Below are 16,224 nucleotides of genomic sequence, written 5' to 3'. Positions count from 1 at the left end.
TACTTGATATCTGCTAAGTGAAGTGACAGGAGATTAAATCAACACCATGAGGCATCACAGTTGGTGTGCCTTATAAACAATAAAACATCAAGCAGACTTTAGCTAATTTGGAGACTGCGCTTTGATCATACTGAGCAAAAGAAAGTCATAAGGAACCTAACAAATAAGTTATAGATCCTGGGAAAAAAAAAACCAAAACCCCTCTCTCACTAAATTCCTTGCTTTGCAAATACTTGAAAGATGTCTGTGCTTTACTTTAATTTCATAGTTAAGTGCCTTTCTTATATTATTCAATAAATATGCCTTATATTACACTTAAGGTTTCTTAAACCATATTTCTTTTTCTGCATTAGAAAACAGAAAGTAAGCAAATTAGAAAATTATCCTGATGACAACTTCGACTGTGAAGGAATTGGTACCACCATTGCAGAACCACTGGCTAACTGCACTTTTCAGCTCAGATATTATACACACTTGTTTGCAAACATTTTCAGACTCAGTAAGAATTCAGGAAAAAAGGCAAGGTTTTGTTAATTGGAACTCTCTAAAAAAATTCTGAGACAGTGTTTTTAAACTATGCTTGTGTTACATCATTGCCAGCAATTAAGAAAATCTATACATTGCTACTATTTGATATTTTTTTTCTGTTAAATTTAAGTGTTGAAGCATGAAGGATTAGCAATAAATTCAGTAATGAGGGCTGGTATCTTGCCTAGGAAAAACAAAAGTTATGGATGCTTCTTGTTAAGTAAACTGTCTGTGCCTCCAGGAGCCACTCTGTCAGTCACGCTCGCACACCTGAGCAACGACTGGGGCCCCTTGGCAGCTACCCCTCCACACTCACACAGCCACACCAGGCTTCTGAGCTGGCTCAAACCCAGGTTTCACACAGCAGAGTCTCAGATGAACCAACTCTTAAAATAATTTAATCTTGGTCCAGTAACTAAATAACAGACAACCAGCTTGAGCTGGTCCCTCTGAGGATAAGCTTCAAACAAAGGACCTCCATTACTTTTATCCTCCGACTGTCCAAGCATAGGAAAGTCTGGAACCCTCAGCTCCTGCAGTGTCTCTGAGTGTCTGTTCCCCTGGCCAGGCCACAGGTCCCCAGCCCCTTTGCTGGGCAAAGGGTCAGCGATTCCTGACCTCTCACCTCAGGCTCATTGTCCCAGAGCTCAACCTGTGGCTGCTGCTGCAGCTGCCCACCAAGATACTGGCACTGAATGCATCCCTCAACACTTCTCATCAGGACATTCTTCCTTTTCTTAAGCAAACTCAAAAGTGAAAACAGCTCAGAATGAATTATAGTTTGGCTATGTAGTGTTTTTATAATCAGCTTCATAAACAACCTACAATCATATTTTCAGGGGCAATGTCTCTTCTCCTTCTGTTTCATACATTGTCAGAAAAGAATAATTTCCTAGCATTGTGGTTGGTGTATTCAGAGAGTCAATATTAAGTCGAGGTCATGAAAGGCAAAAGGGCCAAATGAAAAACCAAGAACTCACAGAAGAGCTAGACCATTCTAATGCAAGAAGTAAGGACCTAAAAAACCCTGTATCACCAATATTTGCAATTATCTTGTATAGATTTAAGTGGGAAAAGCAGAATTTCTAGTTTGATACCATGACATAATGACATTGTCAATAGATTTTGCTAACTGACATATAAATCCTTATTCAGAAAAAAGCAAAGAAAACTTTAGGGCCATCCAGGTAAGAGATGTATATGTGTTTGATAACAATCTAGAGAAATTTTTTTCAAAGAATAATGCTAAAATCTCATCCAAATTTCATGAAGAACTCCAGGACTACAATATCATTTTTAACTACTGTAACATATGAAATCTATCGTCTTGCCAAAAAAAGAGTTTGAAATTCTAATAAGTATTTTCTTGATGGGCCTATCATATTTTTTTGTCTTTATAATGCAAATATTGGGAGACCAAAGGTTATCATGCAAGAAAAGTAATTACTGATCAGTCCTGTCTCTAGACACAGCAATTTTAGAATATGTGGTAGGTGTCACTTGCAGCGATCTGTAAGATCAGATGTTTCATTCAGTTGTAGACTCAGGTTGTATATTTGGACTTTAATTGAATGGAGTTTAATATTCTAATAAACAATAATTTTGCTAATGAATAAAATAAAAGCCAATGTGATTAATTAATTTAAATACTACTGTAACTTTCTGAGAAAGGGCAGGAAACTTTCTATTTGATTACTACATTGTGGGAAGTTTCTTCACTTGATTTTAATTTTACATTTAGAAGCATGCGCTATCTGCCTAAGAAAAGCCTGTTAATCTAATTTCAAGTAAAATGTCAAGATACTAAAAGCAAAAGGAATAGGGAAAGTCCCACAGTATTCAAAGGCAGTTTATTCTGAAATGACACTCAATGTAACTCCTTATTTTTCTCCATCTCATTTCAAAATTTTTATTTCACAGTCTCTGAAATTCTGACTGGGATCTGAAGGTGGAAAAAAGAAGTTGAGTTCTGATTAAACATTTAAGAATCTGCTAGTTTTAAGACCTTTAAAGGCAGTACTGCAAACTAAGGCAGTGGGAATGGCTGTACCCACACAATAACTTTCTGTGTTGATGAGTAGAACTCTATGCAGTTTGTTACACCAGCAGAAATCAATGTCCTTTACAGATAGAACAGAAGCATAATTTCTAACAAAATCTGACCTTAAAAATAACATTTATGAAACTCACATATTATAATTGCAAATATAAAGTTACCACCTGTAAATATTTTCCAAATGGAAAATGCTATTTAAAAGTTTAGTTAGTATTTATTTATATTTAAGTTTAAACCTTATGGTTATGCATCTGAATTTAAACGAATCAAAAACTGACAAATATTAAAGTACATTAGAATATTTTTTCCCCTTGAAACACTGTGCTGTTTTTCTTTTGAGCCTGCTGGGACTTTCAATTATGAAATCAAATCTCACCTTATCATCTGTCATCTCCAGGGAAACAAAAACATGTTGACCTTACCTCCCACTGCTTAGAAGGATGAGTCATTTCTTTGCTTCATTTCCACAGATGAAATGCACCTGCATAAGCAGATGCTTATATTTTATAGGCTAATGCTGTATTATGCCCAACAAATTACAATCCCAGAGATTACCCTATGCATTAGGCAAACACTTCAGTACTTGAGGAATTGCTATTGCTTTTCTTGTCACTCTTACTGTGTTTTTTCCTAACACAAATCTTAATTAGTTACCAGTAATAACCTAATCAAGCTTGTATCACAGTTGCATCATAAAGACATTTTAACTGATTGATAAGTGAAAGCTGCATATAATAGTCGTAGCCTGTAGTACTACAAAGCCATAGTAGTTTTTAATATGAGGCATTATCTAGAAGAAAAGGTTTAGAAAAAAATTTTCAGTAGTTTTATAATGAACATGTTGACTATGGGTGGACGCTTTGCAATCTCGTCAAGGTAATGTTTTATTAGTACAACTAAAGTTATTTTACTGCAGTAAATGCTGGTATTGAGATGTTTTCATTTGAAATTAGTAAAGAGCAATGATTAACCATTCATTACAAATGTAGTGGATTAAGCTTTAATAGCTCTAAAACATACAGAACAATGTTTATTGTGCTGGAGATCAGTGAAGTGGTTATTTAAACAGCCTTTACAAATTAAGTCTGAGAATATCTGTATCATTTGTATGACCTACACTTGCTTACTCTGCAAATGGGGCACGATACTTTCAACAGTTGCTATAGCAATAACAGTAATGACTTTTAAGTAGTAAAGAAGGTGCTTCAGTAAAAATCACTTGAAATAACCTTATCTAATGATAACTCACTGAAACTTTATTTGCTCCTTTTTCCTAATTAAAAAAAATACATTTTATAAAGGCAATTTTTAGTTAACTACACTAAAGCCCTGAAAAAATGTATATGAGTGATATATAATATACACAAAGAAAGTATCTACATTTTTAGAAAGAAAAACTCATAAAGCCTACAAAGATTTTAAAATTGGTGTAACAAAACATATACAGCTAGCTGAGGGCAACTTGCATACAGTAAAATCAAGTTCATGACCAGAAGCGTTACACCCATCAGCAAATACTTGTTGGAGTGTACACAGAATTTGCTGTCCTATGAAATGTATACCTACAGAAACATGGATATTTATAGATATTTATAGGCAGTCTTATAACACTGAGGAGTAAAAAAAAAAGCTGTGCCTTTCAGATGAAAATTCTGCTAATGACATTGAAGCAGTATCTCATTATTAACATTGGAGCTCAAGTGAAAATTGTTTATATTTGGTGTTATGGATATGTTCCAGAACACAACAGGCACAGACAACCAAAACAAGAAACCTAAATATAAAATTAAAAATGCCGCAAATTGATGAGTGCAATACCAGCCGCATGTGGATACACCAATAAACTTTTTACTGTTACTATATGGGAGACTCTCAGGAAAAAAAAGTCACTCGTGGAGTATTATTTATTTACTAGATGGGAACTGGCAAGTTTAAAAGTATATTATAAATAATCAGAGCAATTAAAAGAAGTACTCATTGTTTTACTTGTACCTTAATAAATATTTTTTTCATCTATTCAATGGAAGTCTCACTGATGCACACAGTTGTACCATTTATGTTCAAATCTAAGTAAATATTTTAGTGAAGTAACTGGTTACAAAGAAACATAATTCTAAAATTTACGAGACTTAAGTACAACATTATTTACAGTTGAGAAAGAGCAGATTATAATATGTACATATTTTTCTCATTTCTGAGCCTTTACTGACTCTCATATTAGTAATGATGAAGTAGGTTCAAGCTAGCAGTTACTGACACAAATTTAGAAATGCATATTGTAGCCAATATTTTTTAGATGTCTGAAATATTTCATAATATGGTAAAGAAAGGAGGTTCTAGCTATCATAAGAAAACACACAAAGGACCAGAGCTGTTACTGCACTAAAGACATGGCCCTGTTTACATTTATTTTCTGTTCATTTCCAACATTCATTCTACACAGTTACACAGCACAAATGAGACTCAATGATTTAAGAACGAAAAAAAGAAAGATCTTCAAAATCCAGAAGAAATATAGAAGATATTGTAACCATAATTATAAAAACTGAAAAGATAAAAAGAACTCTTTTTCAGAAGTTGGGATGCTGGCATTTGCAATGTTTTCTAATACTTCAAAATCCATAAATGTGTTAAGATGCCCCAAAGCACAAATTCCATCTCAGAAGATGGAAAGCTGCAGCATTTCATTTTTTGAAAACCCAGAAATTTCTATGAGTTCCAAGATGTCCAAACAATGTGTTTGTTCAAGTGCTTCACTGTACTGCTGTGTCAGACATGTTAGTGTGCTTTTGAAGAGAACAGAAACAGAAAGGGCATGGCTTTAAACCAGAAGGGTGTCTACAGCCATTTCTTTCCCATGGTCTCAAAGACCTCTCCTGTGACCCCAGCAGTAATTTGGGGATGTAGGCTGGAGTAGGCAGACAAACATAAACCCAAAGGTGACAAAGCAGACATAAAGGACATTGTGTCTCATTCTAAACCAAAATTCAATGCACAGTTTCTATGCCAGTAGTGCCAATTCCTGATCAGCCATACTAGCTCATGGAAGAATAACTGAAACAAATTATCCAACTGATTATCTAATAATACACTTTGCCTGTAGAAGCAGCTCAAGTAAAATACAGTGAATTTATACTGAAGTGCTCCATACTCAGTGTAGGTATAATTTTCACTACATACTGTGGTTGGAGGGTTCAGGTGGTTTTTATTCCTTAACCAGGAGTTGACAATTTTAATACATATAAAATGCGGTTAACAATCTAAATCTTAAACAAACGTTTGAAGGCTGAATTTCTAACCAAGCAATTATTCTATTTTTATTTATGTGAGCTACTGAGGTTCATTGCCTGGACTATTGACCATATAGGAATGTAAATTCTGAAATTTTGCTAAGTCCTTGTCCTCACATATTGTTTTATACAATTCCTGAAGCTACTATCTTTAAGTGAATAGGAGATAAATAACAGAGTTTAACAGTTCTTTACTTGATCTTGAGAAAGTCTGTTCAATGTGGAAGAAAAATCCAGTGAGGTCACAGTGAAAAAAATCTCCCATAACTAAGGAATTTTGGATGAATCAGTATTATAGAACTTGGCTCTATTTTTCAGTCTTGAACAGGAACCTATCTTTCAATGTGATGGCTGTCCAGTAGTCTTAAATAAAAGCTGTAAGATTTAATGGTTCACAATTTTAGAGGTGGTCTGGATTATAACTTAGCACCAGAGCACCACTGATACTCTATTTCCTTTCTACATCTGAGGTTAAGGAAAAAGGCAGAATATAAAAGGCAAATGACTACTAGAGGAAAAAAAAATAACATAGATAAAAGAATCAACTTAAGAAATAAGTAGAATAGATCTATCTGCTTCAATGAATGATATGGAAAAAAATTTAAATCCCTTCACTTCTTTCCCCCTACTGCCTCTTGATATATACCAATGTAAAAATAAGTATAGTAAATGAAGTCCATTTCTAATCCTGATAGTGAAATTCTTAGTTTATATTCTTTAATTTCAAAATTCAAGATTTTTAATTTCAAAGAACTAAAATTAATTCAATAGAAAATAAATCTATTTTGGCCTAAAAGAACCTGTGTTGTAACCACATTCATATAAACCTAGTCAGCAGGTGAAGCTTGTTTACCAGATGTCATACAAGCACAGCTAAAAGCTCCAGCTGAGTGTCTAAACAGGTACTGATTCTCTCTCTTCCAATTATTATATGCACTTATGGAGAGATAGGTGGGCTAATCAGATGCAATGCATCTTGGAAGAGTTCTATATTTTTGGAGGCTGATGGTCTTTCAGATTTGGAAGTCATGGTATTTCTAAAGGTCTGAAACATACTCTACTTATATGAAAAGGGTTTGCAGAAGCCACAAACATCAGAAAAACTGAAACTCCTGGTGCTAAGGTTAAATTTCAGAGGAAATACTAGAGCACTACATAATATGAAATTTGAAAAATGCCATTCAGAATAAGAAACGTGTAGCAGATTGCCCAGTATCAGAGGGTTTTTTTCTCTCTTCAACAGAGAAGAGAATGTATACTGGATAGTTCTTATCCCTCAATTCAAACATAGATACTGACAGTCATGCTGAGGTTAATTCTTAAAAGAATGTTTAGATATCTTTTTATATTGAGGTGTATAAAAAAAAATTCTATTTTTACTTCCATTCCACTAGTAATTCTGTCTTTTGTTTAAAATTCCACTTCCCTCATAGTGCTTCTATTTTAAAGTATAAAAGCAATTAACTGCTGTCACCAATAAAAATAACTATTATTTTTACTAATATTTACAAAGATAAATATATTCAAAATAATTCATTAAAATGGATGTTTTTCAAGTGGTCTTTGGAATCCAGAGTTTCCAACTGGAAACTAGAAAATGTTGTCCTGGTTTTCAAGGAGGACCCTGGAAACTACAGGCCTGTCAGTCTCATTTCAATGCCCACTAAAATCATGGAAAATATACAGTTCTGGGGAGTATTGAAAAACACATGGAGGACAACACAGTCATCAGTCACAGCCAGCAGGGCCTCAGGAACAGGGAGTCCCACTTATCAAACTTGATTTCCTTCTCCGACAGGGTAACTCACCTAGTTATCTAGGGAAGCCATTAGGGGTAATCTTTTTGGACTTCAGCACAGATTTTCATACTGTGCCTCACTGTATCCTTCTGGACCAAATGTCCAGCATTCAGCTGGATAATGGTGTTGTACTATGGGTGAGAAATTGGCTCCAGGATTTAAAGACACAGTGTTACCTATGATAGAAGCACAGCACTGGAACAGAATTGCTGTTCTGTGTAAGGAAAATTATTCTTTCAGTCCTGTTTATATACTGAAAGACTGGATAGGAACTAATATTTTTAAAGTGACTACCTTCAGTATATTTTATCCCCCCTGCAAAGTTTCCTGACTTAATTATTGTGATACTAAATAAATTCTGAACAGTAAATAGTTCTACAAGGTCATTGTCAAATTATTCTTTTAGAGTTAATAGTGTAAAACCTGCTTATGATACACACAATGACTGAACTGACGTATGATTTAGTGTTTGTGACACTTTAAACTGCAGCATTTCTTTGGTATTTGAATATATGACAGTTTGCTAAAAAGCAAATCATGATCTAAGTAAGGATTAACAACCTTGCACCTGCCCAGCTTGGAAGAAAAAAAAGAACATTTACAATAAATCAGGCCAAGATAGGCTAAATAAGTTTTTTTTCTTTAGCCCACAAAACAGAAAATAATGACTGAAAAGCTGTAAGAACAAACTTTAGATGGAGAGCAGCCTTTTCCAGCACACAAGAACAATGAAATATTTTTCATTTGGTATATTCTTGATCTATTTAGATATGCAGAATAGGCATAGCCTTTCTCTTCTGCAAACAAGCACTTAGCAACTGCTTAGTTATACATAAATGGACAGTGTTAGGAACTGTAATTTAAAGGTATTTAAAGCATCTCTAATTTTTGAATCAGAACTAAGACAACAAAGACTTGAGAAAAATTGTTCCAGCTCCACATTGTATATTTACTAATAGTGAAAAATGTGTTTGTGCCTTTCTTTTCAAGAAGGAAAAAAAGAAAAGCTATATATGAAAAATTGCTGGGAGGCCAAAGCAAGTCACAGGGCAGCTTACTGTTAAGCAGGCACAATTATCTCAAGAGTATTGAGTAATCAGTTTAATCTTTGTGACATGTTGACCCATGTGACATCAAAAGAAAAAGTACTTTTGGCTTATGAAGTCATTTTATGTTTTCCATAACTGCATATAAAGATTTACTGGCTACCTGAAATAACACAACCCCTCTGGTCAAAGGTTTGAGGTGCAGAAGCCACTGTTGCTCACAATTCTACAAGGCTGTTAAAATTTGAGATAATGAGAAGGTAAAATGGTGAGGCAACATGGCACACTGTAGTAGGGATACTGCTTTACTTGTGAGAAGGTATTACCTCTTGCTTCTATCAGAGTAAATATGGAAATTTTTAAGACTTATACATTGGCAGATGCTGAGGAAGAGTACAGGTACTTTTTCTTCAGGCCAATAATATGTACTATTTCAAGTCTTGCTCCTAAATGTGTCACCCTGAATATCCTATCCCCTGTTACCTCACTGTGTATACATTTGTTTTGTCTTGTCCTTCCTGACCCTACAATATTCCCCATCCATCTACGTCATACAATTTTTCTGTTTTATCCTCCCCATCCTACAACTTGCTTCATTGCAAACACATATCACAGCATTTTGGAAGATTTGTTTTTTTCCCTTGTTTTATTTTCCACAGCACACTAACATCTTTACATCTGTACACATATGACTGATCTGAGAACAAAACCAGGACTTATAGATAATGGTTGGCCAACAGTTCCTCTATCTTACTAATGTCCATGTAAGCAGAGGTCCCAACTGAAGGGAAAGAATTGTTTTCCTTTTTTTTTTTTTTTTCCTGAGCAGGAATTCACATTATTTAAATGTGAATTCCTGCTCAGGAATAAATGTGACTACAGGTCAGGTTTGCTAAGATTTTGAACAATGTTTTTCAATTACAGAACTAGAGACCTTGCACTATAATCCAATAGTGCAACCCTCCTGTTGTGCTGCTCTTTTTGATTCAGATCCCAATTAATATCAGAGCTTACCACTGCCAGTGAGCAGTTACTTGTTCAAGGGAGTCATACAGGAATCTCTCCACTTCCTCAACTAAGATGAGGAAAAAGCTGAACTGATTGTGTTTACACTTTGAATGCTGCTAAATCATCCCTAAGGATTACTTAACTCCAGGGAATGTAACAGTTCCTCTGAGGAACAATCTGTGCATTTGGGATACTTTTCATATTATACCAAATAATAGGTTTTCCAAATAAATAATAAGAGAAAGACTTACTCAGAGGTTCTCATGACTCTAAAATCCCTTCTTATTTTAAACTTCAGAAGTTGATAATTATGATTTATTTTCAATATGTTCAAAATAAGGTTTAAGAGCAAAGCATAATTAATTCAATAACTGCTCCGAAATGTAAGTGCAAAGTGTGAGCTACATGGAACACCTCATATCTTTTATTTGCTATTCTTCAAAGAAAAGCAATCCAAATTGATTTAGGCTCCTCAGAACCCGCTACACAAACGACATTTTAAGATTTTCAAAACAGTACACTTGCTATGCTGATGAATGTTAGCCCACATGTTATATATTTGGTTGGTTCAAAAATCTACAGTATAAATCAATCTTAACATAGAATCCTGATAGTATTCAAAAAATCAAGGAAAATCTTTTGAGTTACAAGAAAAAAAACTTCCCTAACCCAGAAATACTCGTACCGGTAAATGTATATTTTGTTGTTTTGTGTTTGTGTGTGTTTGTTTGTTTGTTTGTAATCATATGGAAGTTAACTATGCCTGTAGGAAGTTTCTTAGAGTAATATTTTTCAAACACAGAAGATGCTTTTGAATATTTCCCTGTTCCCAGAGTAGATGATGCTCATAGATCTCGCTGGCTTTGAAACTCCAAATGACAGGAGATACTGAGTGGCATAAATACTGTTCTCAAATTACTTCATACCTGAAACTCAACATCTGCTGTCATTGGCAGGTATGCCAAGAGTTTTATTCCCAATATCATGATTCTTTCTGCTTTAAAGTAGCTGGGAATATCGAGCACCACGAGCCTCTGAGCAGATGTACAATGCATAGTCTAGAAGACATTTAGAACGCTTTTGATGATTAGAAAGCCGAAGATATTTGTCAGCTCAAAAGGTAATTTAAATTCATTTTGATACAGAAATCTAGAAAATGTCAAATTATGTATAGTTTCGAAATGAAAGTTTAATTTCTTAATTTTTTTTTCTTGTTGTGACAGCCATTTACATAGAATTCCCACAGATCTTCCTATTTACCTGGCTTGCTTAGAAGTCTGAGCACAAAGCAATCAGAGTAAAAAATACACTTAAAAGTTGCAGACTATCAAGCTGTTTTTGCCTAGAGAGCAGCAGGTTGCACTTAAGTAAAACCAGAAGTAGGCCAGGCTTGTGATTATTCTTCTAGGTCTTTATCAGAACTCTAGGGAAAATGACTTCTTGTGAAAGAGGTCTGGAAAATTACCAAGTTCAAGCTTCTAGCAGTTACAAATAAAGTGCAAATAATGGATCAGTGTTCAAAGCACTCACTTTGCATGAAATTCCATGCTAACCTACATAGCTAGTAACTTCACTATGTCAAAAGTAATTACCTTCTTGATGTGACAGATATAATAACGTGTTTAAAAACAGCATATGATTACAGATAGTGAGAACAGGGAAATTACAATGGAATGAATAGTAATATGTCTGGCCAAACTGATGAAAGACAAAGCTTAAAGGAATAATGAGAGTGATGACAAATCCAGTGAATATAACATAAACAATTCAATATGATAAAGACAGATTAGGAGGCAAAGGCATCACGTAGTTTCAACATTTTTCAGGAACCAAGTGTACCCTGCTGTAATTGAATAGAACTTGATTAAGGAGAAAGCTGAAAAAGCATTACATTATAAAGAAAAGCAGTGTGTAAAATCCAAAACCCTGAAATTTGCTTTATTCTAGGGGTGTTTAACCAATAATGTAATCAAAACTGGAATTTTTGCAGAGCAAGATTTTAAACAAAATAATACTGAACAGGAAGAACTTTGTAGTAATGCACCAATTTGACTATTAGTGATATGTTCAGACATATTTCCTGTTTTAGGCAGTCTTAAGGAAAGGAAAGTCTTAAAGGAAATAATGAAATATTGAACACAGGCAGTCACAGTAGGTGACTCAATAGGCGGATGAAAATCCACTTCAGTAAAGTATTTTTTTAATGAAAGTTTTTCTCCATAATTAATGGAAGTAAATCCAGTTAGCTGCTGCATAATAGCAGATGTGTTGTTAACATTCATGTCTGGTTCTGCTGGGTTTTGTCTTTCAAATGTCTTTGTGAGCTCTACAATGCACATACATTACAAAAACAGAATATTCAAAGCAATATTCAATTTCTTTGCCAAAACCAAAAGTACAAAGCAGCAGAATAGTACATATTAAGAAAAGGAGAAAAGTTTGCATCCTATCCCAGAACAGACATCTAAAGCAGATGGTGCAATTTTTCTTCATTTATTACAGTGATATAGTTTACACAGATTAATGAATGGATAGCTATAGGTAAGATGAATCCCACTCTTGGTGACTAACTAGATACTTGCATAGTAGTAAATTCTAAGAGTCTTTATAAACAATGTCTGAAGGGCAATTCTGTCCTAACCATTACATGGTACAACAGAATCTCAGGATAACTGAGGTTTGATGGGACCACTGAAGTAGGGTCAGCTACAACAGGTTTCTCAGGATGCTGTCCAGTTGAATTCTAAATATCTCCAAGGATGGAAACTGCAATCTCTCTGGACTTGTTTCAATGCTTGGCTGCCCTAAAAGAGAGAGAGAGAGAGAGAGAGAGAGAGAGAGCGAGAGACAGAGAGAGGAAGGAAGGAAGGAAGGAAGGAAGAGAGAGAGAGAGACAAAGAGAGAAAAGTTCCCTGCATTCAATTTATGTTAATGGTTGCTTATTGGGCAATTACTTGGTGGCAGAGCATGGGAAAGTGAAAAAGTCACACAGAATTTCACAGAGTGCTAACAGACATATGGTTAAGAACTTAGGTCATCCCCTCTGGTCACATGAAAGCATTTCTGTAATAATAAATATTTTTTTCCTAAGAATAAATGCATTTACAAAACATTATTTGCTGCAAGCAATATCATGGCAGTTGAAAAGCACACCTGGAGACCAGATCAAAAATACATTTTTCTGCAAGATACATCTCATCTCTCATAGCCCTTTACTAGAGATCCCTGCTACTCTAAGGTATCTTAGAACTTGCTGTAATGTATCTACTGATTGTCATATGAGAACAACTATTCTGAAATATATGAAAAGTATGTAGTTCCCATTTTTCAGAGACTGCAATTTATCTGAGTGGGTCATCAGTATTTTTTCTCAAGATTTAGTAATAAAGGTTATTAACAAATACACAAAATCTGTAATTATAGATGAGTACAACAGGTTTAACAGCTTGACACATTTCTTCCACTATGGATTATGTATTAAAGATTTTACTCATCCAAGAGCATTTCTCACTTAGCTTTTTAATAGTCTTATTTCTTCCAATAAAAAAGACATAGATTTACTTATGCATAAGGGCAGCTATTTACTTTTGGGGATGCATCGTTATTCCTTTTCTATTTTTTCCATTATAAATTCCAATCAAACTAACAAAACTCCCCAAAACAACAACTACAGCAGCAACAAAAAATGTAAATAATATTACTTTTAGGTCATATGATCGGGTGGAGATCCATAGTGGTATGCTCAGACAACTTGACCTCTTGACTACAGGCACAGTATCAGGAGGCAGTTCTGGCAGCATGGGTTTGATCGGTGTATTTATGTATGCGTACTGAGAATGAAATCTATTTAGACAAGCATTCACAAGAAAATAACTGTATTCTATACCCCACAAAAATGGTTTATTTGTCTTTTGGCACCTTTATACATATCTTTCCTGGTCTAGAAATACTTTTTCCCCCCTAAGTGCTTTAAATCAATGATATAAAGTCATTTTTTCTGACACAAGCCCTCAAGCAAAGAATGAAAAGCAAAAAACCCTCTCCTTGGCTTTATGGGTATTCATTCTCTTTTATATAAGTATAATATAAAAATGTAGACCAAACCAATCAATATTCCCTAATATTTAATTCCAGAATTCTTAGGTTTTCATGTGTCCTTTTAATTCCCTGAATTTATTTCTGAAATGTTGCAATGTTCTAAAAGTAGTACTTCTCTTAAAAAATGCAGCCATCATTTGTATCATTGTGAAATGAGAAATGGCATGTTAGTTGTACTACATACAAAAAAATTTACCTCAAGAGATATAAACTTTTCTCTGTACCTATTTTACATAAAAAAATGTTGATTATACTTCTATACTATATACTCATGTACTATAACCTGTACTATAATATTATAAATACATACACAAGAGGTAGAAATACCTCCTGAGTTTATATGCAAGTATGATGAAAGGAACACCTGAAATCCTGAAAAGATTATTATAGGGAGGTGAAACTTGAGTTGCTGATCTCCTGTCAGCATTGTAGCAGCCTCCAACCTGCTTCTCTACTGCTCGAGTAGCCTGTGTGGCAGAAGGTGAGGAATAGCCATCTGTGTCAGGTACAGCTGCAGGTACCATATCAGCTGCTGCCTGGTGACAATAAATGTCTTCCAAGCACCTGGAACTTTGACAGGCACTTTTATCTTTGTATAAAAACACCCCACCACCTCAAAAAGGTTCTTTGAATAGGAATGAGGAACTCAACAGAACACCAGCTGATAAAGGCCAGAACCTACTCCACTGCAGATGTTCTGTGCAGTCCAGGTAACAGGGTAACTCATCAGCTCTTTATTAGGCACAGCAGCCATTTGTTTCAGTACAGTATAGCTAATATACTTGTATAAGGCAGAACTTGAAGCAGGATAACAGGTATGTAAAAATAAATGGTTCGTCATTAAAATTTTACAAATTTCGGTTTGCACAGATGTGACTTGTGCCAATAAAACTAAATAGGATATCTCATCATTAGGGGATTCAAACAATGACAACTTTTCAGAATCCATCAGTAATTTTATACCTGAAGGTTTTGTAGAAAGAAGATATACATAAGAGCACTTGAGCAGATTGTTTTTAACATATTTTAAGAGGCTCACTTACTTTTACAAATAGATGTGTTTTGAACTCAGAAGTACTGTTAACTATGTCAGTGAAAAGTAGTTCTTGAGATACCTTACTCAGCTGAGTGTTTCAGAAGGTACCCGGATTTCATGAATGACAGATCTCCATGTCTGGATCATGCAGTTTTGTCTCCAGTATTGGTTGAATTTCCTATGTTGTCAGATCTTTAACATTACCTAATCATTTCGTCAAGTTTATGTTTGTCTCTTTAAAGAACATAAGTGATGAAAATGATGATTATTAAGAGACAGTCTTGGAAGAAAAATAGTCAGACAATATCAATTGAAAAAGGGAAGATGAGTGTGTGATTCTTGTGAAGGAAAAGGCAGAACAAGCAGTTCAGTCAATCAATCACTCAATCAGTCAATCCCAAGAGAATTCTGTATACCAAAAACCAACATTCTCTGTAACTCATTTACCCCCCAAAAAAACCAAAACAAAATCGAAAAAAAACCAAACCAAACCAAAACCAAAAAAACCCCAAAAACCGAACAACCCCCCCCCCCGCCAACAACAAAACAGGATTCCACTTATTTTTTATACAAGTAATCCCTTTGAAGACGTATATAAGCAAAAAAATTCTGAAACTATTTGTAAAGAGAATGCCTTTGTAATACTATTTTTAGTAAAATGAAGAAGCCACAATAAAATGTTGCACTTCTGTTACTTTTGACTTTTTTTGAATGTTTTAAAATAACAGGATAGGCAAATTATGGCATCCCAAAACCATCACTACAAACAATTAGAATGGCAGAGGATTTGAGAGGTTTGTCCAATATGTATTTTAGTCTAAAAACATCTAAATGCACAGAAAAAGAAGCACTCAGAAAACATGCGACGTAGGAAAAAAGAATCAAAGTCCCCATGGAGTAAGGCAAATTATCTTTCTCTCCTGCTGACTAGCCAAGGAAGAAGGGAAGATTGGCATTAGAATCAGAGATTACTGAACACAATATGAGGCATATGAAATTGTACACTCTGGAAAACTGAAAACTCAGCTAAATGAAAGTGGAGTTTTCCTTATTGGATGTGAAAGATGGTGGGAAAAATTCTTTTGAGAAAAAAGAGTAATTTTGCAGTTACATATAAATGCAATTAAGAAAGGATGTTGCAGTAAATACAAGAAAAATAGAAGGCAATAAATGAAATTTTAAAAAATCTTAATAATTAAAATTAATATATTTCCAATATTCTTACCATTTTAGAAGCATTAACAAGGAAAGAAGTTTGATATATGCATTGTTCAGAAGCTCTTTCTACTCACCTTGGGACACTTCTCCTGCATGTAAATCAGGAGAGACATGTTTAGACCAAAGTTCCATAGACACAGCCAGA

The 16,224-nt window shown here is 34.5% G+C and overlaps 1 protein-coding gene across 1 annotated transcript in view; it reads right to left on the bottom strand.

Annotated features, from left to right (window-relative positions):
* EYS (eyes shut homolog) overlaps positions 1–16,224 on the bottom strand; it is a 702,047-nt gene that overhangs the window by 311,836 nt on the left and 373,987 nt on the right. Inside the window, 1 exon segment of the mRNA XM_031057597.1 lies at positions 16,154–16,224. This exon segment is cut by the window's right edge and continues 30 nt beyond it. Coding sequence (XP_030913457.1) covers positions 16,154–16,224 — 71 coding nt within the window.

The sequence above is a fragment of the Geospiza fortis genome, unplaced genomic scaffold (assembly GCF_000277835.1).
Source record: "Geospiza fortis unplaced genomic scaffold, GeoFor_1.0 scaffold264, whole genome shotgun sequence".
Taxonomy (NCBI): Eukaryota; Metazoa; Chordata; class Aves; order Passeriformes; family Thraupidae; genus Geospiza; species Geospiza fortis.
This window is presented reverse-complemented; position numbering and strand designations above follow the sequence as displayed.